Source organism: Centroberyx gerrardi, chromosome 10, assembly GCF_048128805.1.
Source record: "Centroberyx gerrardi isolate f3 chromosome 10, fCenGer3.hap1.cur.20231027, whole genome shotgun sequence".
Lineage (NCBI taxonomy): Eukaryota > Metazoa > Chordata > Actinopteri > Beryciformes > Berycidae > Centroberyx > Centroberyx gerrardi.
Genome location: NC_136006.1, coordinates 2,683,692 through 2,710,919, shown reverse-complemented (window position 1 = coordinate 2,710,919; position 27,228 = coordinate 2,683,692). Strand labels below are relative to the sequence as shown.

Below are 27,228 nucleotides of genomic sequence, written 5' to 3'. Positions count from 1 at the left end.
ATTTATGGATAGGGAATGAAATTGATCGTATATATTGTTATACATTATTAATAGCAAAACTAATCCTTGACCAGAAATCTTTACATACACTGTGGGAAAGAATTCTCCAGAGTGTAAATACTGTGGTGACATCTACAGGGTAAGACGAGGTAAAAGACTTTCAGGTCCTCAAATTAACCCACAGTTGTAGTCTGCCTGTCTATAGATCTTACCAACAGCATAATATAGATCTTCTCTGAGACGATTACTGACCTCCAGGTTGGTCAATATAATAGAACTAAATGGGACTAAGGCTAGAGAGATACCCTCACTTTTTCATATTTTCATGCTCAAAAATATCTTCAATTGCTTAACATTTTATCATTCAACTGCTTCAATTCTCCTTTACACAGTTATACAGTTGATTTCTCTAAACAAGGACAAAAGGTTGCATAACAGAAAGGATATAAATATTGAATTCTATATTTTTTTCCAAAGAATCTTGGATTTAATCTGTGGGTTGAATGGAAAACAGTACTCTTCCCTTTTACTTCAACCTCACCATTTTTGTGAACATAGAATACTACCGTTATCCAGCCTTTGTCTTTTGCCTCCTGTTGTATGGTATTATTGTCTCTGCTAATCTCATGAGTATACTGGTAATATCACAAGAGAGAACGCTACATGAGCCAATGTATATCTTCATTGCATGTTTGTCTGTCAACTCTCTGTATGGTTCTGCTGGCTTCTTCCCCAGATTCCTGATGGACCTTCTATCTGATACTCATTTGATCTCACGTCCAGCTTGTTTCACTCAGATCTATGTTATTTATACCTATGCATCCTATGAACTCACCATTCTGAGCATTATGGCATATGATAGATATATTGCTGTATGTCAGCCTTTACACTATCACAGCAAAATGAATTCTAAAACAGTCTCGAAGTTGGCAGCCTTTGCATGGATCTGTCCGGCCTTTTCTCTTGCAACATGCATTTATTTGTCCGTCAGACTTCCTTTATGTGGTAACAAGATACCAAAAGCGTTCTGTGCCAACTGGAATGTTGTAAAATTGTCATGTGTCACCACTGTTGTGAACAATATTGTTGGTATGTTAGTGACCATAACTACAGTTTTTCTGCCCTTTTGTTTTGTCTTGTACACTTATCTGAAAATTCTGCTTGTTTGTAGGAAAAGCTCATCTGAATTCAAGGGAAAAGTATTACAAAGCTGTCTACCACACATTGTTACATTTGTGATTTATTCCATTACAGCATTTTGCGATATTGCCCTTAGCCGTTATAACCTTGAAGAGCTAAATCCATTTGCTGCTGTAATTTTATCTCTGGAATTTGTAGTGATTCCTCCAGTTCTGAACCCTCTTGTGTATGGTCTGAAATTACCAGAAATTAGAAGACATATTTTCAGGATGTTATCATGGTCAAAAACAATCACTTAGAACATTACCACAGCCTACACTGATTTCATGACTATGCTTTAATGTGGACAAACAAACTATGGTCCACATAGCCCATCAATAATGTCTTAGTAAGGACAAGTATGTGGCATCTTACTCAACTTTCTCACAGTAGGAATAAAGGTGAACAGAGGTCAGATCTTGGCTGAAAAAATGATTATGATGTATGTGACAAATTCCCCGGCTGCACAAATAGTAAAACTGGAATGTTATGGCCATAGACTTACTGGCACAGTCTGTGTACCAACATTGCTTTTTTATGTTCAGAAATTTAGGAAACAATTATATGCATTGATCAATATATTATGCATTCAGTGTTTTCAATTAATGTTGTATTTGAATGGTCATTTTAATGTTATATGACATGTACTTGAATCAAATTTTTCAGTTTTCATAATTTTGTTTTCAAATATACAGTACTACGGCTCAGGATTAAAATAATGTTTTTCATGATGTTTTGCAAATAAATGTAATTTAGTTAAAAGGGTATTTAATTATCTAATCTAATCTAATTCAAATGAGGTAAATCTGCTGAGTGGAGGCTTTCCAGTTCAAATGTTACAGCAATTAGTCTAAAAGAGCCTTAAAAACTGACAATGCATCAAAGGGGTCCTATTTTTAGGAATTAAAGATTTCCTCTATTTATATACATACAAGAATATGTTTAAAGAGCAAATCAACACTAAATCACATAAGTCAGAAACCTGTTGTTGCACTGCTCTCTGGGTTGAACCTTTCAAGCGTGTTGCACATTTGTTAAAGATGCACTAAGCGATTTTCCGGTATTCTTATACTTCCAGCTGCTTGCAGCAAGCCCACACAGTTTCTCCAGGAACTGTTTTTCTAGTTTTAAATCTGAGATTTATAACACTGCTCAACACATGAGTGCAGTGCAAACCTTGTCATGTAAACCTTCTGTTTTAAGATACTTCATCCATTCAATCTCTTGTTTATTCAGGTTGAGGATAGACCCAGTGCAGCATCAGAGGAGGACAGGGTCAGGGAGAGCCAGGAGGATTCCAGCTAAACCTTGCATTACTTTAATCGCCCCAAGTCAGACAGTTTCAGCATTCAACACTTTATTTCTTACCACCCCCAGCATAAGTCCAAAAATCTGAGCTGCAGGGAGGCACAAATAGGAAATGACTGACATACTATGAAGAGAATCATTCATTGTATTGTTCAGTTTGTCTAGCATTTGCCAAGCCAACTGAAAGCAATTAATTAATAAATGGAATGCAGATTTGAAAGCATGTCCACCAAAGAGTAGAGGAGCATGAAAGCAGCAGCATGCATAGGAGCTGTGCTGAAGCATACTTTTTAAGGACATCTGAAGCAGATATAACCAGCTTGCTGCATGGTCCCTAGATTTTGGCCCACAGAGATCAAGTGTAAAAGAGACAGCAGGTGTTGGAACGTGTTGTTGATATACTGAAGGTGAATTTTGAAGCCAATAAGGGAGTGGCGGCAAGCAGCAATTCCGCTAACGTCTGCTAGATGCCATGCAAGTCAATGAGACCACAACCCAACTTCTCACTCAAAATATAAAGTCAATACATTTTTTCGACAAGAGGTTATGGTCTCAGTAGCTAATTTCACTTCTAATGTATCCATAAGGTGATTTTCAAAATAATTGTGTCAATAACGGGATGTAATGGTTATAAAACAGGGTTGTTTTCCTGGTGATTGACAGGTTGGCTGTCCAGTGATCGACAGGTTCGGCAATAGTAGGCGGTGCTGTGGCTCTGTGGACAACCCTCGGCTCCAAAAAATGTCAACATGGCGGCGATAGTAAACCCAATCTTTTGGCTTCAAAACGGCCCTTCAGAAACCTGTGGGTGACATCACACTCACTGCATCCATCTTTTTTTACAGTCTATGAGTGAAGGTCATGGCAAGAGAGGACTCAGCTACAGGGGGATGCGGTCAGAGGCAGCGCACACTTTGGAGAACAACATCATTGATTATGGCAACTTTTTAGAACTCATTATTCTTCGTGGGAAATATGTGTCTCTTAAGGAACATCTCACAGAGTACATAGAAAAAAGTAAGAAAATACACCGGTCACAGGCAGGGGCAGGGGCTCTCTTGTAACATTTTTATCCAACACAACCGTGAACACTGTTATTACTACAGTGCATCGGCTGATTCAGGAGACCATTGCAAAAGAAGTTGTGAAGTTGGGATGTTTTCTATTCAAATTGATACAACCCAGGACAGTACTTCCCAAGACCAGTGCCCTGCAATACTGAGATTTGTTACAGATACCATTCAGGGTTAGGGTTAGGGTTAGCATTCATGCTTATGGCCCCAGCATTATGTTGGGTAGCTGTCGCAGACCATCACTGAGTATTATAGTTTAACTCTATACCTACAGCTCCCATACACTCTAATATTGTTCTATCATTACTCACACAATGCGTTGTCTCTTTCAGGCTCCTGTAATCTCCTCTTCACCAAGCAAGACCTCTGTGATGTGTGCTGCATCTCTCAGGGAGTATTCTAGTTTTACTGTATAACTAGAGCTCCTACTCTAATATTGTCCTAGCCGGAACCCAAGCCAACCTAAGCCAGTAAGATGAAACTGAAACATGCAAATAATGTGGTTTAATGCATTACTTAGTATCAGGCAAATTCATTAAAGATCACATGCTTTTACTCAACATTGTATTGTTATGATTTCATATAACAAAATTGTATTTGCACTGGGTAGCTTTTTAGATTTTCCGCGACAGTGTGGTGGGTCAGTATGGCCAGGCCAGTTTTTAATCCCAGTTCGTCCCTGCATTGTTCCTCTTTAATTCTCTTGAATCTGAGGCTTGCTTATTAAATGGAGTCTCCTTACCAGGGCCTTGGCATGGGCTTTCCAAGGGAGGTTGAGCAGTGTGATTCCACGATAGTTGTAACACTCCCTCCGGTCCCCTTTTTTAAAGACCCCTGTTTCCCAATCCAAAGGCACTGTTTGCAAAATTCATGCGATATTTATTTATTTTATTTATTTAACCTTTATTTAACCAGGTAATATCTCATTGAGATTAAAAGGAAATCTCTTTTACAAGAGCGACCTGGCCAAGAGGGCAGCATTGAACAAAGTTACATAAAAGGATAGCAGTATAACAAGAACAACAGTTAACACTCACATACATATTCATTAAAACAGGTCAGGTACCCTACCTGACCTGGCAAAGACATTGGCCGATTGAGTTTTCCTCCAAGTCTTTTAAAATCAATTTGACTTAAGTTAATCTGACAGGCATTCCAAGAGAAGGGTGCAGAATATTTAAAAGCTTCTTTTCCCAACTCTGTTCAAACTCGGGGTACAGATATGTGCAGAAGATCATGTGAGTGTAGGTCATGAACACATCCGTTTCTAGATAAATATGTACATAAGTAGGAAGGGAGCAACCCAAGGAGTGATTTGTAAATAAAAGTCAACCAGTGGGTCTGCCTACGTACGTACAAAGAAGGCCATCCTGCTCTGGCATACAAAGTGCAATGGTGCGTAAGGAAATTGCAGCTATTGATGAATCTCAAGGCACTATGATAGACGGTGTCAAGCATCCTTAGACATTGTGCAGAAGCATTCATATAAAGTACATCACCATAATCTAGCATTGAAGAGACATGTCAACCCTGACACCCCAACAATATCCAGAGCCTTAAGCATTTCAGGACGGATCTCAGCACTGGTGCCATGTCACTGTAGAGATTTCTAAATACTTCACTGACCTCTGCCAATGAGTTTGGCTCAAAATGGACACTGTTCAAAACCTCTGCCATGGAAGTGGCTGCTAGGAGTTGTGGGAAAAGGAAGTTGATGCAACCCAAGAATCTACTGATAGACACCGGTGATAGGAGGGCTGTCAGGCATGGTTGGCACAGAGCAGAGAACTCCTGATTCAGCAGAGAGGTATCGGTAGGCCAAAAGGTCTGCAGCGAATGTTATTTCACAAGTGAAAGGGGGTATGACAGCTGGATGGAGAACGACTTTGAGCAGGGCTGCATCATTTATTAGGATGACATGTTGCCTTGTTGTAATGGCACAAACCATGTTCTGTGAAGGCTTCTGTGATTGCGAAATCCTGTGATTTGATATTTAGTAGTTCAGATTCATGGATAGGGAATCACAATGGTCCAACCTGTTAAATATTATTCATGGCAAAGCTAATCCTATATCAAAAATCATAAAATGCGTTGTGGGAAAAACTTTAAATTCTCCAGAGTGTGATGACTGTCATCACATCAAACAAGGTCAAACAAGATAAAAGTTGTTCAACTCCTCCCATGAACTCACAACTGTGCTCTGTCTGGCAAGCGATGTCTCGAAAACAGCAAAATGTAGACCTTCTCTGAGGCACCAGGTTAGTAAACTAAATCGGCCAAAGACTACAGATAATAGGCCCTCATATATTCATGCTCAAAAATATATTGCGTACATATTTCTACATTATTTCTAATTATTTTGGTTAAAAATTAATCAATTGTCTGCTTCAATTTTCCTCTATACAGCAATCACAACCACAGTCAAATCAGACCAGTGATTTCTCTAAACAATGACGAAAGGTTGCATCACAAGAAGGATATAAATATTGATTATTCTCTTTTCTCAAAGAATCTGTAGTTCAATCTTTGGGTTAAATGGAAAACGGTACTCTTCCCTTTTACTTCAACCTCACCATGCATGTGAATATAGGCTACTACCGCTACCCAGCCTTTGTGTTGTGCATCCTACTGTTTGCCATTATTGTCTCTGCTAATCTCATGATTATACTGGTAATATCACAAGAGAGAACGCTACATGAGCCAATGTATATCTTCATTGCATGTCTGTCTGTCAACTCTCTGTATGGTTCTGCTGGCTTCTTCCCCAGATTCCTGATGGACCTTCTATCTGATACTCATTTGATCTCACGTCCAGCTTGTTTCACTCAGATCTATGTTATTTATACCTATGCATCCTATGAAGTCACCATTCTGAGCATTATGGCATATGATAGATATGTTGCTGTATGTCAGCCTTTACACTATCACAGCAAGATGACCTCCAAAACAGTCTTGAAGTTGGCAGCCTTTGCATGGATCTGTCCGGCCTTTTCTATTGCAGTATGTCTTTATTTGACCATCAGGCTTCCCTTGTGTGGTAATAAGATTGTAAAAGTATACTGTGCCATCTGGAATATTGCAAAACTGTCATGCGTTAGCACTGCCATCAACAACATTGTTGGCTTGTTAGTAACCACAATCACAGCCTTTCTGCCCCTGGCTTATGTCTTGTATACTTACTTGCGAATTCTGCTTGTTTGTAGGAAAAGCTCATCAGAATTCAAGGCCAAAGTGTTCCAAACCTGTTTACCACACACTATTTCATTTGTTATTTATTCCATTACAGCATTTTGTGATATTGCCCTCAGTCGATTGAATGTTGAAAAGCTAAATCCATTTGCTGCTGTAATTGTATCACTGGAATTTGTAGTGATTCCTCCAATTCTGAACCCTCTTGTGTATGGCCTGAAGTTACCAGAAATTAGAAGACATATTTTCAGGATGTTATCATGGTCAAAAACAAAAACTTAGATTGATACCTCAGAAAATTACAAAAACCTGTACTAATCTCATAAATGTCATGATTTATGTGGAAAACAAATTACTGGACACAACTGGTCTACAGAACATCCATTCTGCTATGAGAATACAATTAAATATCTGGGCATCTTAATCAAATTTCTTAAAATAGTAGGAAAGTCTGATTGAGGCTCACTGAGGACGATCTTTGACTGGAAGTCTAAAACTCAAAATAGATCAGCACTTCACAAATTCCCATACACTTGGTGGTACTGTCTTTGCACTGAAGGTGGCAAAACTACTAACTCTGCTGAAGTAATTTAAGAAATGATTCATATCATACACAGTTTATCAGGTATTCAGTGTGATACACTCTATTTAAATGATCATTTTAATGTTGCATGACATTTACCTAGTGACTACAACTGTTCACTAATCTTGAAATAACAGAAAAATTAATGAAATTTTGAAGGCTGATACACTGATTTTAGATTAGAAGATGAAGAAGAAGAACATTTTATGACAATAGAATTTCTCCCCATTCCTCCAATTATGAACCTGGGGTAGCTAGACAACGCTCATTAACAGGACTGAGAGGAGAGCTCAAACTCTTATTTTTCTTTTTGTCTTTGTAATATATGTAATCACATCTTAATTCATATTGTTTTTATAAATATGTACAAGCCACATCACATGGATACAATCAATAATTAACATAATGCATTTGGTTAAAAGCCTCGCAGCTGCATTTTGTACCAACTGGAGTTGGGAGATGGCTTTCTTACTTAGCCCCGAGTAGAGAGAATTGCAGTAGTCTAACCATGGGGAAATAAAAATATGAATCACCTTTTCAAAGTCTTTAAAGGATAAAAAGGACCTGATTTTAACAATGTTCCTCAGCTGAAGAAAACATGTTTGGACGACCTTAGTTATTTGGCCATCAAAAGAGAGGTCAGAGTCAAACAATACTCCCAGATTACGGGCAGCAGGTTTAACATTGGAGGATAAGGTGCCAAGAGTGGACTGGAAAAAGGTGACCATGTTTGGGGGGCCAAATAAAAGGATCTCAGATTTTGATTCATTTAGCTGGAGAAAGTTCTGTGACATCCAGCACATAATGTCAGCAAGACAAGACATAACATGGGCCATGTTGCCTCCCTTGCCAGGTCTGAGTGGGACATATAGCTGAGTATAGTCAGCATAACAATGAAAGTCGATACCATGTTTACAAATAATGTACCCCAGGGGAAGCATGTACATAGAGAATAGTAAAGAACCCAAGATTGACCCCTGGGGAACACCGCAGAAAAGGGGGCCAATAGAGGAGGCTCCTCCAGTTCTGACCGAGAGACTTCTGTCACTGCGGTACGAGCGAAACCAATCAAGAGCTGAGCCCCTGATGCCAACCCATTTCTCTAAGCGTTTGATTAAAATACCGTGGTCAACCGTGTCAAAAGCAGCACTCAGATCAAGGAGGATTAAAATGGAACAACCACCAGAGTTAGAAGCCAGACGTTGATCATTTAAAACTTTGATAAGTGCTGTTTCGGTGCTGTGGTGTGCACAAAAGCCTGATTGGAATTTTTCAAAGATATTATTATTATTCAAAAAAGAAATTGTAAGGAAACAGTGTTTTCTAAAATTTTGGATAAAAACTGTATTTTAGAAATTGGTCTAAAATTGTTTAAAACAAGAGGATCTAGAGTGGGCTTTTTCAGGAGAGGTTGAACTAACACATGTTTGAGGGAGGGAGGAAACACGGCAGTAATTATAGAGCAGTTAACAATAGCTAAAATGCTTGGGCCAACTGTCTGGAACACCTTTTCAAGAATCTGGTAGGAATTATATCGAGGGGACAGGACCCAATCAAAGCTCTGAATAAAATCCCCCAAGTGTGCCAAATGTTACTCAAGTAAAAAAATGACTTGACCATGGTATGTTAGTGTTCAAATGTTTTTTATGCCTTAAGACAGTTTGTTACAGTTTGACAGTTTGTTGTCTTACATATAATGGAAAATGTTTCCGTTACTCTTTCAGGGTTAAATCACACAGTGGAACACAGAGTCACTCTCTTCTCTCTCACTTTACTGTGTTATTTAATAATTTGGATAGTAAATAATATTCTCATTCTAACCATCATTGTGGACCAAAGCCTTCATGAACCCATGTATATCTTCTTGTGCAATCTGTGTATCAATGGACTTTATGGGACAGCGGAAGAAAGGAAGAAAATAAAAACAGTTTGTGTTACTATTAATAATATACCATTTAAAACAATTTCTTTGGAATGAAAGAGAAACAGTCCATACAAAATAATTAGAATCATAAATAAAAAAGTCAATAAATAGAAGATTAGAGATAATTATTTAAACATTTAAACTTGACTTTGCCGACTTCACTCGGCCATTAATTTCTTGGGACCGACGCTAGCAGTCATGGTTAAGGAGCTGTCCTGTATCAGCAACAGGCTGACAGTAAAAGGGTGATTGTATATGCTAGCTGGCAGCTGAGAAATGCAGAGAGAAACAATAAGAATTAAGCAGCATGAAGCTTGAACTTCTGGCAGTGCAACACAGCAGCGGATGCATTCTCTAGGCAGCCTTTAGCAGGGGAGCTGGAAGCTGATAGGGAAGATGCAGAGTTTAATGACTGTGTTGCTATTTGTAATGTCATGTGTAAAGGAACAGTCCTTGAGCCTGAATTAGTCACAGCTGGACTCAAATGCTGCAAAGTTAACCATATTCATGCTCTGGAAGCTGGTGTGTGTTAGCACTCAAGGGGCTACTCCTACCTTGCCTGGTTTTTCCAACGATGAGTTGTGTACATTCCAGAGACAAGACCCATTAGTGTGCTATGGCCGTTTTGGGATCACAAGCGAAAGCCAAATAGCCAGGAAAGAAAGAGTCTACCTAGAGCTGTTAAGTCCTTGTTAAAGCAGTGGAACCATGTCAAAGAGAGAGATGGGTTATTGTGTTGGGTGGTTGATGATATACGTCATGGGGGGTGTTTTCAACTGCTCTTACTGACCTGCTTGAAGAATCAGGTTTTGTAGAGTGTGCATGACTCTATGGGACACCAAGGCATAGAGAGCAACTTACACTTACTTGAGGAGTGATGTTTCTGGGTAGGGATGTATGGGAATGCTGAAATGTGGGTCAAAAACTGTCAGCATTGTATCCTTTCTAAAAAGATCCCCCTTCCAGGTGTCCTTGTGGCTCAGTTAGCTAAAGCGCATACCACGCAACCGTGACATTCTGGGTTCGAATCCGGCCTGTGACCTCTGTTGCATGTTATCCTCTCCTCTCTCTCCTAACCTTTCCTGTCTATCTCTACTGTCAACTATCCAAAATGGCCCAAAAAATTATCTGTAAAACAGATTCACCCTCCAATGAGATCCTTTCTTGCATCCACACCTTTAGAGGTTGTAGCCATAGATTTCACTGTGCTTGAGCCTGCCACACATGGCAAGGACAGGTCCTTTTCCCACACGTTATCAGAAGGCCGACACTATTGCCGCCTGAATGCTATTGCCCTTCTTGGGCACTGAAACAAAGCAATGGAAGGTGTTGAGATTCACCTCTTGGCTCACTATGTAGCATGAACCTTTAGACGTTTCTGCTTTAGGGCGTAGAAACTTACAGAAAATACTTTGTTTGTGTAACTGGTAGCTTGTAGAGTTAGGATGGGTGGGTGGTGTTGGTAGACACACCTACACCCACGTGTTGACGCTTACTACAACATATTTCAAAATCAAAGCCATAAGCTTTTTAGATTGTTTATATGAAGTAACCTCCCATACACTGACATAGGGTAAAGTCAACCCAAGGGTTGACGGAAATGACGTCAACTTCAGCTCTCTCTTCAATGAACCAAAAAGCCAAACACTTACTGTCTGCGCTGTGATCTGGACAGGCTTTACTCATATCAGCTCACTGTTTGAATTGTTTGAATTCCCATCTGAACCAACTCATTGGTTGTTGCTGCCGTGAGAGGATATAAACAAATGGTAGAATGAAAACACACCATGAAAGGGATGGAGAGACACAGAACAGGATGTCCACTTCTTCTCCAGCAACTTGGTAGGTTAGGTCAAATGCAATTTTCTATCTATAGATGGTTGTTGTTGTGGAATTAGATTGACGACAAAGCAAACTGTAAAGTTTTCAATATGATGAATAATGTTTCAATTATAACTGTGTTTACTCTGTCAGGGTTAAATGGCACAGCGAACTACAGATTGATCCTCTTCTCTCTCACTTTATTATGTTACTGCGTGATTTGGCTGGTAAATGTGACTCTCATTGTGACTGTCATTGTGGATAAAAGCCTTCATGAGCCCATGTACATCTTCCTGTGTAATCTGTGCATCAATGGACTTTATGGGACTTCAGGATTTTACCCCAAATTCCTCATGGATCTACTGTCTCCTTCTCATGTCATCTCTTATGCTGGATGCCTGCTTCAGGGTTTTGTGATATACTTCTCAGCTTGTGGTGATTTCTCAATTTTAGCTCTGATGGCCTATGACAGATATGTGGCTATATGTCGACCTCTGGTTTACCACTCTGTTATGACTAAACAAAGAGTTGGTCTGTTAGTCTTTTTGACCTGGCTTTTACCCCTTTATTTGATGTTCATGAGCACAATAACAACATCGAGATCAAGGTTATGTGGCTCACACATACCAAAGATCTACTGTGCTAATTGGTTCATTGGTAAACTAGCTTGCTCTGCCTCCACAGCAATCAATATAATTCCATATTTTAGCATTAGTTTTTATTTCATCCATGCTGTTTTCGTTGTTTGGTCTTATGTGTATCTGATCAAAACATGCCAAACATCGAAAGAGAACAGGAGGAAGTTCATGCAAACATGCGTGCCACATTTATTTTCATTATTCAATGTTGTTGTTTCTTTGTTTTTTGATTTAATGTACATGCGATTTGGCACCAAAGAGTTATCACAAAGCGTCCAGAACTTCATGGCAATAGAATTTCTCCTCATTCCTCCAATTGTCGATCCCCTCATATATGGTTTCAAATTGACCAAAATTAGAAACAGAATTCTGGGTTTTCTATATAGTTAAAGTTGGGAAGTATCTAGACAACGCTCATGAGTTGACCTGTGAGGAGAGCTCCAACTCTCATTACGTTTTTAACACAATGAACATACTTTGTTGTTTGTATATGTACTTGATTTGTACATTGGTTGTGTTTATTTCAGCAGTTAGATGACACTCTTACCCAACGCAAACTAACAATACATGTAATCAGCAGAAACAGTTAACATTTTGCACATCACTATCATTACAACTAGTACAGTAAAAATGTTTAAGGAACAAGAGCACTCTGCTAAGAGCAAAGAAAACAATATAGGGGTAATATTTTGCAGCATAGATACAGTAGGCCTACATATTTACCTTGATCTGTCATTAATGTTTCCTCATATTGATGTCCATTTATGCAAGCACATCACATTACATTAGGCATAATTATTATATCCCCGATGTGGATTCACCCCACCCGCTGCCATGTCCGCCGCCGCCGTGTTGAACAGTTTATATAAGAATCTTAAATGAAACGAAATGTAGGAGAGCTGCCGCTGTTGGCGGGCGGACCACGGTTCGGCCACCTTGGCCATGGCGAACGTCAGCGGTTTGTGGTCCACAAAATGTCGAATGGCGAGGAAGAGGCCGAGGAGCTCCCGATCGAAGGTGCTGTACTTCCGTTCACTGGGGCGTAACTTGCGGCTGAAGAAAGCGAGCGGTTGCCAAGCACCGCCCACCCACTGCTCGCGCACCGCGCTGACGGTATAATCCGAAGCGTCCGTGGTGATGGCGATCGGGGCCGTGTGTGACGGGTGCGCCAGCATTGCGGCGTTAGCCAGAGCAGTCTTAGCGTCCGTAAATGCCTTGTCCCTCTCCGCGGACCAGTCCAACGTGTATTTGGGGGCCTTGCCTTTCAGAGCCTCGTACAGGGGTCGCATGAGTCGAGCAGCTTGGGGGATAAAGCGGTGGTAAAAGTTCACCATGCCGAGGAACTCCTGCAGGGACTTGATCGTGAGCGGGCGCGAGAAGTTCGTGATGGTGTCCACCTTCGACGGGAGGGGGACTGCCCCATCTTTGGTGATGCGGTGACCAAGGAAGTCGATGGTGGTCAGCCCGAACTGGCACTTGGCTGGGTTGACGATCAGCCCGTGCTGGCTGAGCTGCTCAAAGAGAGTCCGAAGGTGGGACAGGTGTTCCGCTTTGGAGGTGCTGGCGACGAGGATGTCGTCCAGATAGACGAAAAGGAAAGGCAGGTCCCGTAGCACCGAGTCCATGAGGCGCTGGAAGGTCTGTGCGGCGTTCTTAAGGCCGAACGGCATGCGCTGGAACTCGAACAGTCCAAATTGGGTGATCACCGCCGTTTTGGGGACGTCCAGCGGGTGGACGGGCACGTGGTGGTATCCACGAACGAGGTCCACTTTGGAAAATATGACTTTCCCCACCAGGTGGGCGGAAAAGTCCTCGATGTGCGGAACCGGGTAGCGGTCCGGCGTCGACACGTTGTTGAGACGGCGGTAATCGCCGCACGGGCGCCACCCGCCGTTGGGCTTTGGGGCAATGTGGAGGGGTGAAGCCCACGGGCTTATTTGTATAGCACTTATCTTAACAAAGTTAGTGTCACGGTTGTGACTTTCAGTCCCTGCTTCATTGTCTAGTTTTTGTATTTCTTTGTGTATTGTTTCCTTGTCTAGTTCTTTTAGTTCTACGTGTACCTGTCTGCCCCAGCTGTGTTTGATTTGTAATCACCTCCTCATGTGTATATTAGTCTTGTTCCCCAGTCAGTCTTTGTCGGTTCATTATTTTCTGTTACGTGTCTGTTAAGTGCTCCCGTCTCTGTTTACCTGTTGTTTCCTGCACCCGTTATATTAAACACCCAGTCTTGGGGTTTGATCACTACCTGCCTCGCTGTCCTGCATTTGGGTCCTCACCACACCTCACCGTGACAGTTAGTGCTTCACAAAGTACACACCAAAGGTTAAAACAGTAAAAGTTAAAAGAAAGTAAAACAATTTAAAACAAACAAAATATCATTACACAAGACAACAGCAAAACAACATGCAAAAATAATATAAAAATGTTGCAGGAAGTTACACACAGACCGGATCAAGCGAAAGGTAAAGAAAAACATTTGGCGACTTTTTCCATATTTGTATGGCGACTATTATTGTCTGATCTTATTACTGTGTGGGCTGAAGCGCTGGAGGTTTTGTATGTATTTTGAAAGCTTATCGTTAGCCAAGATAGGAAGGATCTGTGACGCCCTGAATCACCTTAGTACCAAATACCTTGGTACCAAATACCTTGCCATGTATTTGGTACCAAATTAAAGGGAAAGTTGTGTCTTTTTAAATGGAAAGGCTTCAAAGGCCTCCTGTACAAAGGCTGCTGCTGTTGCTGGTGCCGCTCCAGGGGTCAGATCCAGTATTGTGCAATGTCCCTGTTGTTCTGATATTCATTCCTTCAGTCCCTCTTGGAAGAGGGGCTTGCTGAATCAATGTTGATGAGCTATTTGGCTGCCATATCTGACTGTCATTATCACATTGATGGCCTGACAATTGGCTCACACCCTCTTGCCTGCCATTTCCTCAGAGGGGTGAGATGGCTTCGCCTACCACAGACTTGCATGCTCCCCTCTTGGGACTCAGAGCTTGTCCTGAATGCTCTTACTGAGCAACCATTCGAACCCCTGGCCAGTCTGACTCTGAAGCTCCTCACTTAAAAGTGCATTTTTGCTTGCATTCTCTATGCCCATGGAGATTCAGTGTGAGCCCAGGCCTTGTCCAGTGGATGCTCAATGCTATCGCCATAGCCCACAGCATTGCAGGTGTGCCCCCTCCAATCGGTGTGGTGGCTCATTCCACTAGTGGTGTGGCTACCTAATGGGTTTTATTTCTGGGTGCTTCACTGAATGAAATTTGTGCGGCAGCTGGCTGGGCTTCATCTCTGACGTTCACCAGGTTTTATTCTCTGAATGTGGCGACATTGTTGGTGGCCTTCTCTGACCTTAGGGCAGCAGAGTGCTCTTGAAATGTCCCCAGCATCTATGGTTTTGGGGTTCTTTTGCTGTAGGGTGTTATCATTTGGTGGTTGTGTTGTCCATTTTTCCATTAATGTTATGGGGACCATTATTTCTGTTACTCTCCCACATGTTTGCATGTGTTTTTTGTCTTCATATAATTTTGTGAAAATTAAGAGCCTTGTACTCCATTTCCAGAGTGTGGCTAATACAAACTAAAGGCTAATGTGTTTTGAACTGTAGTATGTACCTCATGTCCTTGTTTGCCCCACTACATCCTCCTCCTGACTTAATTTACTATACTACTGAACCATACAGTGGCATGTTCACTGAGATGAAATAGAAGGAATGGTAACCATGGTTCGATGGTCTCTCAGGGAATTCCATGACCTTCAGTCTGCAAAAGAGAATGTGCGCGGGCACGCAGCCATATTTATAGCTGGTGATGACACAAGCCCTTCCAGATTAATAATCAGATAGTTTGAATTCCCAATTGTTGTAGTATACATGTATATTAATAGATGGTGTGGAAGGAGAACACACTCTGTTAGGGATGGAGCTACAGAACAGAGCACAGGATACTCCTCTAACTCTGCAACCAATTATGTTGTGACACTGGGAAGCCTGGATATTTTAAGATTTGGTAACTTTCTAAGGATAAAGGTGAAATTACAGACCAAAGTTGTTTTCTTTCCTCATACGATGGATAATGAATCTATAATAAGAGTTTTTACTCCATCAGGGTTAAATGAGACGATGAATCACAGAATCACTCTCATCTCTCTCACTTTAGTGTGTTATTGTGTGATTTTGTTTGTGAATGTTTCACTCATCATGACCATCATCTTAGATGAAAACCTGCATGAGCCCATGTACATTCTATTGTGCAGTTTGTTGCATCAATGGGCTTTATGGGACGACAGGTTTCTATCCCAAATTCCTCTTGGATCTACTGTCTTCTTCTCATGTCATCTCATATACTGGATGCCTTTTTCAGGCTTTCGTAATGTACTCATTTGCTTGCATTGATCCTTCTATTCTTGCAGTTATGGCCTATGACAGATATCTGGCTATATGTCGACCACTGCAATACCACTCTGTCAGGACTAAAAAGAGGCTCTCTCACTTGATGTGTTTCTCCTGGCTTACACCTTTGTGCATTTTCTCCATCAATGTGCTGCTAACTTCTAGATTGAAGTTATGTAGCTCAAGAATTCAGAGACTCTTTTGTGTAAACTGGATGATTGTTAAACTTGCTTGCTCTGACACTAACACTATTTCAAACAGTGTATTTGCATATTTTACAATTGGCTTTTATGTGTCTCATGGCTTGTTCATAATTTGGTCTTATATGTATCTCATTAAAACGTGTGTATGATCCAAAGAGGACAGGGCGAAGTTTATGCAGACATGTATGCCACATTTAATCTCTTTAGTCACTTTTATTATTGCTATGGTTTTTGATTTGATGTACATGCGATTTGGCTCAAAAGATTTACCTCAAAGCCTTCAAAACTTCATTGCCATAGAATTTCTCCTTGTTCCTCCAGTTATGAATCCTCTAATATATGGATTTAAACTGACCAAAATTCGCAACAGAATTGTGGGTTTAGTCTATGTTAGTAGAAAATGACTTGTTTCATCAGTATGCTTCATCCATAGCACTGAGAACATAGCTTCAGCTCTTTAAAGTGATATGAGGATTTTTGTTCCAAAGTGAGATATCCATGAAATAAAGAAAATCTGCGTGCTCGACTCAAAACTTAAACTTCATCGGGTGCCGACTCAAAAACATAAACTATAGAAAAATGTCCGCATTCAAGTATGTAACGCTGAGGAAGGCCAAGGGCTGAAACAGCTACGTTGCTGTTGCTGCGGTGCAAATTAAAGACTGTCATAAATACATACTACATGAGTGTGGACATTTTTCTATAGTTTATAAAATGGGATCGGCTCTAATATTTATTTTTTTTAGTTTTATATGTGTCACATTACATTATATTTACATGTTCTGCGTTTGGCTGATCCTGTTATCCAGGGCGAGTGGTCATTTTACGAACAGGAAATATTTTAAAATTTATTTTTCATCATAAATGTCATTAGCCTAATAATAGAGACATGCAACACAGTGCTATGAACAAAGAAAAGGATAGAGGGGCAGACTTCTGCTACATGGATACCGTAGGTCTACATATTATTACTTGACTGTGTTTGTAAATTATGTTACTTTAGATTGTTATATTATAATACATTGTCCCTAGTTTTTCCACCCACCTGTCTCACATGTTTGTTGGTCTCACTGGATTTTGCATGTGTTGACACTTAACAACTTTTGTAGAAATTACAGCATCTTGTGACCATGTGAACTGGGCATTTGATAATACAAAAAACCTGAATAAAACAAAAAGAAAGAATACAATGTTATTTATTAAATATATGCCTATTTCTTGGATGAGATTGATGAGGATAGCAAAAGTTTATGCAGACATACAGTATGTGCCGCATTCAGTCTCTAAAGTCACTTCTCTTGTTGCTGTCCTTTTTGATTTATGGCAATAGACTATCTCCCTATTCTACTAAATCTGAAGCCCTTTGTACATGTGTTCAAATTCAAAACAGACTGTTGTTCTTCTTTTGTTCATGAAGAAAAAATGGGAAGTCACTAAGTTTTAACAACAGGTCTGAGGGGAGTAGTGGTGCAGTGTATCCTATGTTGGAAAAGAAATCCTTGTAAATGCTTGTTCAAATCTAAATGAGGGAACTTTAGCTTGTCATACATGTGACAGTACATATTATGTATATATATATATATATATATATATATATATATATATATATATATATATATATATATATATATATGTACAGTTATGACATTTCAGTAGAGCAGTACAGTGGCAAAATTTCTAATTTATATTTAGCCTAAGAATTTCCTACATCTGTGCTTCCCCCCGTGTACATGTGTGCCTGGTAACACTAACATCATTTTTAAGTCTATGTAGGCTTGCTGTAAGTGCGAGCATTTATTGTTCTGCGTTGGTGATTCTGGAACTCACTTTGACCTCATGTAAGTCCCTTGCTGCCTGACATCCCTGCAAGGGAGAAAGCAACCACAGATATCCACCTTAAACCCTTTACAGTCCTACTCTTAGTTAGGGCTGTGCAAAAAAATCCATACAGCTGAGTATTGCAATATTTTTTTCCATGATACTGTATCGATTTTCCGGCCCCTCGTATCGATACATTAAAAAAAATTATTCATGTTTTAAATGGATTTAAAATGTCCTTAAATTTCCCTCAAATCCCTTTGAATTAAATAGTTTTGACTCAATTTGTCCGCTGAGTTATCGATATAATGTGATGTACATATTAGACTACCCAGGTGGTACACAGCAAGTTGTATTTTCAGCTCTATTTTTACTCTATTCTCTAAGCTCTTATTTTTACTCTCTCGACTGACATCCAGCGTCAGTCGAGAGAGTTCATTCATATTTCTACTGTCAATTCCCTTTCATCGGGATGGTCGGCGATCATGCTGGGCTTCAAAAAAAGTCTTCAAACCAACACAGACAGAAAGCCTATGTGGGGAACTCATGGTCTTTGTCGCCATCTGCTGGCTGTATCGAAGTACTGACACCAATGAGTCCTATACTATTCCATTCGACTGACTGAGAGGTGTCACTACCCGATCTGAGACACTACCCGATCCAAGTCGCACATGCGCGCTGTCGCTGCCCGATCTAAGTCAACCGTAGATGTGAGTCGCGCATGCGCGAGCGTAAACGTTTTACGGCACGGACCCCCCTTTAAATTTCAGCCATTCGCTCTGTCACTACCACAGATTAATGTGTATCTTCAATTGGAAAGAGAAATGTAATCGTCTCGCACTTGAATAGCATTAAGGTTGATGCGGACTCACTAGCAAGCTATAGCTTTTATGTCGCCATGGCCATTTTATATTAATCGCTAATGTTACCGAGTTGGCTAGTTAACTGATGTAGCAAACAAACCCATCATGTTTCACATCACATCAGCCAAAGTGGTGATAAATATAATTCCATAAATGGATACTACTTTGTTTCCAATCATATATGTTCACCAAAGCTAGCTAGCTAGCTTACTTACTTACTTATCAAATGTACATCCTGATCTCGTAATTACAAGATATTTTCATTTGACTGAACTATTATTGACTGTCCCAAATGTAAATTTGATGTTTTGCCACGGTGTCAAAACATTATGTATTCGGGTATGAATCTTGAAAGTAAACGAGAAGTCGATCATATTTTGCAAGTCTGCAAAAGTCACTACGGCTGTGGTAAAATGTCGTAAAATGGCGCATGCACGACTCACATCTACGGTTGACTTAGATCGGGCAGCGACAGCACGCATGCGCGACTCAGATCGGGTAGCGACTCAGATCGGGTAGCGACTCAGATCGGGTAGGGACTCAGATCGGGTAGTGACAAGAGGAATCCAGGGATGTGTCACATGACCTGAAGGACCCAGCCATTGTCTATAAATATGGAGGGCACAGGACACACAAACTTGATCAATATTCATTGTGTTTATTACTATTTGCATGATTTTTGGGAGATTTCTGTTACTTGTAACATGGCTATATGGAAAAAATAGGATTTTGAAGTAACATTCCCAGTAAACAGTCAGAAAACACAAAAGGCACAGATGGACACTTTGGATACCCAAATGGCCAAAGCATAGAGACTGTCTGAGTATATCTTTATAAATTGTATCATAAATGTTGTACTTTATTGTATTTTCATCATATTTACAGTTACAGTTGTAGTCAAGGAGTAGGAGAACACATTCAGTTGCATCATTATCCATGGGATCTTGGTTATAATGGTGATATTGCTTTTGAAATTTAGATTATATACTAGGCAAGGATAAAAATCTTATTTTTTCCTTTATTGCATCTCCATTTACTCTGGAATGGTAATAGATATAGGTTTACTTACAATGGATTAGCTTCTTACCTATCAAAGGAGACCAGGACCATGCATCTAGGCCTTATGGTTTAGGAGCTATTCCTGATTAATTTTGGGTATGTCATTTTAGGCGTTTTTTCCAGAATTTTGTTAACATTAATTTTAACAAATGTCCTGTTGTTCCGTGTATGGATGTCAGAGTCGATACTACACTGACAAGGGACTCAAATTCTACAGAATTTCATCTGGATCACGACCTTTCCAGAGCAACCGGAGAAGACTATGGTTGCAAGCCATTAAATGCGCACGCGCACACACACACATACACACACACACACACACACACACACACACACACACACACACACCGAAAGAGAGAGCGAGACAGAGAAACAGACAGAATAAGAAGCAGAAGCAGAACAAACGCAACAAAAACAGCCAGTTCCATGCAGACGTGCACACATAGAAGGTAAGTAGGTGTAAGGTAAATAGGTCCACGTACCATGCCATGCACGTAGAGTTCCTCGGTAGAATGTAGTTATTTTGCTTGTGTATGATCACCCAAGCGTCATACATTGCGGTCTTGTGTCCTTGTCTTTGGCTGGGGAGAATGTATGACTTTGTATGACTCTCACGGTCATGATATTTGATGTTTTACACGACAGACAACATAGTTGTACGCATCTAGCGACTTGTATGCTCGCAACTCGTCTTTGGTGTATGCGCTGGGTGTCAACCAAGTAAGTGTATCTGGCCACTGTACAGGAGGCCATTTTGTCACATCTTCCACCCAGTCTGTTGTAGCGTAGGGATCTTGAAAGTTAAGTTGCCTTGCATAGTCGCTTAGCCTGCAGTCTGCCATTGTTTTGTTGCAAAACTGCGTGTGCAACTTCGCTATGTCATGATTGTATACAAATTTTGAAAGGGTCTATACCACAAAATTTTTTGGAAAAGTTGGTCATGGAGCAAGGAGGAATTGAATAACCTTTCATACTGATTGGCCAAATGGGGGCATAGCAGCGGGTGTCGATTCTCACAAAAAGGCATATAACTTCCAAATGGATTCACATAACACCATCAAACTTTGTGTGCCTATCAGCAGACATAAGAAAAGGCAAACCCTCCATTTTTTGCCCAATCAAACAACATGGGGGTACTAAAGAGCTCATTTGTTGTTTAGACATTACCACTCCGCCAATTTTTCCAAAACTTGGTTCAGTGGTAGGAAGGGTAATGGCCACTTTACAAATATAGTCCTAATTGGCCACATGGTGGTGCGTCAATTGACTAAAATGCTTAGAAGTGGCTAGAATGTCAATAGGGATATGTCATTTCATTTCATTTCATTTATTATACAGGAAAGATTTAAAAGTAACATTACAGGTGTTAAAGACATGTTACAGTTAGATTGGCCTGTAAAAATTGTTTTACAGCAGGTTCCTGTTCTGCAGCACATTCAAGACAAATCACATTACAAAATAAGAATTACATAAAGCACAAAGGGTAGAGACAAGAGTAGACATTAGACATGAGACACAGCGAGGGCATAGGATGGGGCTTAATTATGGGGTATGTATGTAAGTATGTGTGTATGTGTGTAAGTATGTATGTATATATGAATGTATGTGCGCGTGTGAATGTATGTGTGCGTGTATATATATGTATGTATTTAATGTGTATTGCAATGAAGCCAGTGGTTGCAGATCTGTCCTTCTGTCAGATGAAGTTTGTATGCATGTTTAAAATGAGAGATGGAGGTTATTGCTCTGATGTGGTGTAGGATTTCATTCCAGGTCTTAGTGTATGTATGGAAAAATGATCTTTGGCCGTAGCTGTTTTTGTAAGACGGTATAGGATTAAGTGCATGTGAGATTGATCTTGTGATGCGTTCCCGTCTTGTTATGGTGTGTCGTGGAAGTAGGGCAGTAAGTGTTGGAGGGGAGTGATTGTTTTGGATATAAAAATAGGTTTTAATAGCCAGATTGGTTGTGTAGTACTGGAAGGTGAGGGCGTTAGAATGTGAAAGTGCAGTGCAGTGGTGAGTCCAGGGAGGCAGGTTTCCATGTATCTTATAGGCTCTATTGTACAGTCTTGCTATGGGTTGAATGATTTCCTTTGTAGTGAGGAACCAGATTCGGAGACAGTAAGATATTGTTGAGAGAATGATTGCATGTAAGTATGTGTTTGAAACGGTGCGGGTGAGATATGGTCTGATACAGTTTTTGGTTGAGCTTCTTAGATAGGTTTTGAATGTGGACACGTTAAGTGTACGGCGTATAGGATACAGTTTGATTGTTTACACACACTAGGAAGATCATTTATGTATAAGAGAAAAAGTAAGGGACCCAGAATGCTGCCCTGTGGTACCCCCATATTACATGCTGTAGGGGGAGATGTTACTTGACCGACAGGGGAAGGTTATTATATTATATTATATTACAGCCTATTAAATTACATTTACATATTTCAAAAGATGGTGTCATCTTCATTGGTGTAGTTGGCTCGGCGCTCAAGGATTTTAATTTCTAAAGTAAGTTTGTGCTTTTTAAGCTCCACTTCCTCTTTTTCCACCTGCAACTTCTCTGTCTCCATCACCATTCTCAGTGTAACATTTTCCAAATCTCTAAAATGTATGAAAAGCATGAATGCCCAAAAATTACACTTTGTATTTGCACAGTATAAAGTAATTTAACCCCTGGAATGTATGTATTGTTCTTGTTTTTGTTTTTTTTCCCTTTAATTTGCTATTTCTTTTCTCTTTGTTTGGTTTTTGTTTTCTCTATTTCCTTTTGATTATTGTCTTTGACACATATGTACTGTACTCAGCTTAATCTGGTGATATAGAAAGAACTGTCATTGCCAATTTGTTGTATATTTGAAGACTCTAATAAAAAAAAAAAAGGCCTGGGTCTGTGTCACCATCGCTGTTCTTGGTGCTAAAGGTGGTCTAATAGGGAGGTCACCAAAGTCTGTAATGGATTAATGCATTAATTATCCTGACATAATCACATTATGATACATAACCCAGTAGGAAACTGAGTTCCGTAAATACGTTATTATTACTTCATTTTCTTTTACCAAAAGGAAAAGCTATTTATTTTCTTTTGTTAATATTTTATTTTATTAAAAGGTGAAGCAAGTAAACAATCTGCCACTCAGAAATGCCTTTTAAAAGGCATTTCTGAGTGCCAGATTCATTTTAGTCCCTTATTGGTTAGTAAAGGTCAATACTAATCCCTATTGGAGCGGGAACTCTAGATCCCGCCTCCTTCCCACAGGCTACAGGGGAATGCGCGAGAGAGAGCGAGAGAGGAGGATGCGACCGAAAGTAGTTGCGGGATAAAAACAAAGTTTATAAGCAGAATAATTGGATAGAGTGGTGAAACAGAGATTGGATCGAGAAAGACAAAGATAGTGACCAAGAACAGAGCAACCGAAACACTCCAGGGATTTCCTTTTTCTGTATATTTTCTTCAGTCTCGGTGAGTGCAAGTGGGAAGCTAGCCACTACAGTGTGTATTGGATAGCGAACACGTGGTGTAGCAAGGTGGCGCCATATTAGCTCTTTGCAATCCATTAGGCAGATGTTGTTTCCCACCGGTTTAAAGTGAATTATAGAGTACATGAATGTGACTGTTTTATTTGAAGAGAATTATGTGTGTATTGTTAAATTGAATGAAAATGGTAAATGTCATGATTTAAACAGAGTTACAGCTTGTTTTTGAGTTAACAGCATAAAAAATGCACTTTTCCTGATAGAGTAGTATTCACTTCTGTGCATTTAATGCAGTCACTTTATTTTGTAACCATTTAATTTATGCAGACTGTGAATGATGCAACCATGTTTTGGTTGTGCATCATGGTGTAATAGTTTCTGACCATCAAGGGCAGTTTATAGTACAGCGATTTATGATGGTCGCCACCGGCGATGATCATATTCTATCGTTGGTCGCAACGACATATTGTTTATACTTCCAGCGATGGGCGATCTGTCATCGTTGCGATGATCGTTGCGCCTATCGCAGAGACTTAAATTGGATTGAACTTTGACCCCATCGCTGGCTCAGTTGTCATGACAACATAATGCTATCACGTTCTTATCCAGCTATTTTATATAACGTTCTTATCCTAACAGCAATTTAACGGTAATTTCCTGAACTAAATAACAATGGAAGATCATACATTTGTCGAAAATTTTATAAACACAATCACGATGTTCCCGTGCCTTTACGCTACAGAGCGGGCAGATTATAAAGATGGCATTAAAAAGGCACATTCCTGGAAAGCAGTAGCGGAAAGTCTCAACACAGATGGTAAGTAACAGCTATTTAGCCTGGATAATCATAGATAGCTAATGTTAGCTAGCGTTGTTTGCAGACAGATTGAAACAGTTTTATTTGTAATGTTGTAATCAAGCATTACCTTGACTGGCTAGTAATAAGATAAGCTTCTCTGTCCAGTCCATGAGAAAATATCAGAACACATCCCCTCCTCAAATCATGTAAAATTGACAAGTGCAGAAAAAGGCCACTAGATGGCAGTCTGTGCACACAGCTACTCCTGTTCCTGTTTTGTCTCGGTAAAAGCCCAGAGACTAGACTAAAACATACACTGAGTAGACAATATATACTCTTTATCTAGACCTGAATAAAGAAAATACGTTTACTTGATTGAGACTTCTTATTTAAAAAGAAAGAGGGAAAAAGAAAATTGCAACACCTGTTACATTATAGCATGTTATAGTAGGTTATTTTGAAGACTGGTGGAAGTCGTATTTGCAAATTGTATTACTATGTTTCATTTAAGTAAAAACAGTGCAGAGGCGATTCAAGAGCCTTCGTGATGTCGATTCCAAGATCCTGAGGGACTCTATTCCTAAAAGTGGGTCAGCAGCACCACCAGCAAAAGTGAAGTGGCCATATTTTGACATCATGTCATTCCTGGCCCCATACACCAAAATTGGCAAGTGAGTATCTACTCATTTATTCCAGTGTTTCTTTTATTCAAATAAATCAGCATCTTCTTGTCCAAAGCATTTTGGGTATGCTCAGCGGCGTTACTTTTAGTTACTTTTGAAACTAACTATTACTTCGTTACTTGCCCTAAATAGTAACTATACACTGTAAAAAGTGGTTAGTTGTCTCAACTTGAAATAATGAGTGAACTAGTTGCCTGGATTTTTTTGAGTTTTAACCACTCTTTCGGTTTTGTGGTGTCAACATAAAGACAACAGTTGAGTCAACAAAAATAATTTGTCCCACTAACTAACAAGAAGTTTTCTTAACAAATATTTAGTTTTCCTAACAATAATGTCACGTTTTAACAACTAATATTTAGTTTTCTTAACTAATATCAAGTTTTCCTAACAATAATGTCAAGTTTTAACAACTAATATTACTTAGTATCTATGTTATTAGAACTTGAAATTTCAAGTTCTACTAGCTACATTTTATGTCCTCTTAACTACTACTGTCAAGTTATATCAACTAACACTGGTTTTCCCAACTGAATCTGTTAGTCATATCAACTAATAAATGGTAGTTACCTTAACTTAAACCATGGTGTGAATTAGTTGCATTGGCTTTTTTGAGTTACACCAACTTCTTTGTTTATTTTTGTCAAAATACATGTTAAATCATTAAAATTATGGCACAAATTATATTTGTCTTTCATAACACATTAGGCCTTTGTTATATGAAACATCTCTCAAAAACATGAGGCCCCCTAACAAATCAAGAGTTAAGAGAACTAAGCAATAATACAGTCAACTGAGCACAAATAAGTACAAAGGAGACAGTGATGCGTTTCTCAGTGATATACGTTTCTCCAAATCTAGTCTGTCCAACTCCATTGACAGTTAGGCTTATGACTTATTAAACTGAAATAAAGTAAATATGAATGACTGAGAGTGAATCAGAGTCTGTAAATGAGTTGAATATGACCTCAGTGCAGCACTGTAGCGCTCACTACAGCTACACAAAATACAGCGACATGAAGTGTGTTTCCAAAATTATTTAACATTTCAAAATAGGAACAACACTATTTTTCTACTGCAAGAGACTGTTGTGCCTGCTGCTCTCCTATATGTGCTGTCCATGTAGTTACTCGCACACACAAATATATGTGCCCGCACACACACACACAAACACTTGAAGAGTGGCTTACTGGAGCAACTTCTTTTTCAGTCCATGTATTTTGGCACTGCAAGCTTCAGTTCCTATGCCCATTAATACACGTTGAATCGTTTCAAATGTGTATTTCATTGCTTTTGGATAGTCTATGTTGAGCACGTGAAGCAAGGCCATCACTGTTGCAAGACCGTTCAGTATGTCGTGGAGATCCTCCAGAATGACAGCGACGTCCATGACTTCAGGTAAAAAGGCTGCTCCGACCTCTTCGGTGACCACAGCCATTCCAACGGTGACTCCTCTAGTGATGTCGCCCTCAGGACCTGTTGGCTAAGAGATTGAAATAGACTTTAAGCATGCAGTTTTCTGTATATATAACATTAGCCATTTAAAACTAAATATTTCCAACTAATGATCTGTAGTCATGTCAGTAAATGTTCACTACTGGTTGCACTAAAGAGTATATCTATAGTTTTGATGTGGATTTTACAGATAAGACAGTTGCACACGCATATAGACAGACACACGCACATACAGGGGTCGAACAAAATAACAAACAGCTTATGTTTTTTTTACGTTTGTTTTTTTAAGTGTCAAAAATATATAAAAATATGTAAATATGAAGGTCACCTAGCAACACCTGGCAATGCCCTAGCAAAACCCTCATACACCCTAGCAACAGTCTACTAACACCTTAGCAACCATCAAGCAACACCCTAGCAACCACCCCATACACTAGTGATGCACGAGTCAATCCGACAGGTTAAGGGCGACTGAAGAGGGTATTTGGATCGGGTCGGGCAGGTGAGGGTCCAATAGGCTACACACAACAGTGAGAAGGATTGTGTTATTTCAGTGCAGCCAATGGACTTAAGATTTTTTTTAAGTTACAGGCCAATGGTAGAATGGGCCCTAAGCATTAGAGGCTGCAAGGTTTCCATCAATTTCTTTTCCTAAGGAGTCAGTCATAATAAAACTGCTAGACTCAATAGTGATTCAAGTTATGATACAGGCAATTAAGAAAATACAGTAGGCTTATAAAAAGGTATTATTTCAGTCTCTAACAACC

General features: G+C 39.7%; 3 protein-coding genes and 1 pseudogene across 3 annotated transcripts; all 4 read left to right on the top strand.

Moving 5' to 3' along the window:
* Positions 1 to 503: 503 nt before the first annotated feature.
* On the top strand, positions 504 to 1,439 carry LOC139912116 (olfactory receptor 10A7-like). Its single transcript, XM_071899818.2, has one exon. The coding sequence runs from the start codon at positions 504 to 506 to the stop codon at positions 1,437 to 1,439; it is 936 nt and encodes a 311-aa protein (XP_071755919.2).
* A 4,656-nt stretch (positions 1,440 to 6,095) lies between these two features.
* LOC139912115 (olfactory receptor 4B13-like) lies at positions 6,096 to 7,031 on the top strand. Its single transcript, XM_071899817.2, has one exon. The coding sequence runs from the start codon at positions 6,096 to 6,098 to the stop codon at positions 7,029 to 7,031; it is 936 nt and encodes a 311-aa protein (XP_071755918.2).
* Positions 7,032 to 11,187: 4,156 nt separating this feature from the next.
* On the top strand, positions 11,188 to 12,105 carry LOC139912114 (olfactory receptor 6E1-like). Its single transcript, XM_071899816.2, has one exon. It carries the CDS (start codon positions 11,188 to 11,190, stop codon positions 12,103 to 12,105), a length of 918 nt encoding a protein of 305 aa, XP_071755917.2.
* A 3,827-nt stretch (positions 12,106 to 15,932) lies between these two features.
* On the top strand, positions 15,933 to 16,715 carry LOC144539891 (olfactory receptor 52J3-like; annotated as a pseudogene).
* Positions 16,716 to 27,228: the final 10,513 nt, after the last annotated feature.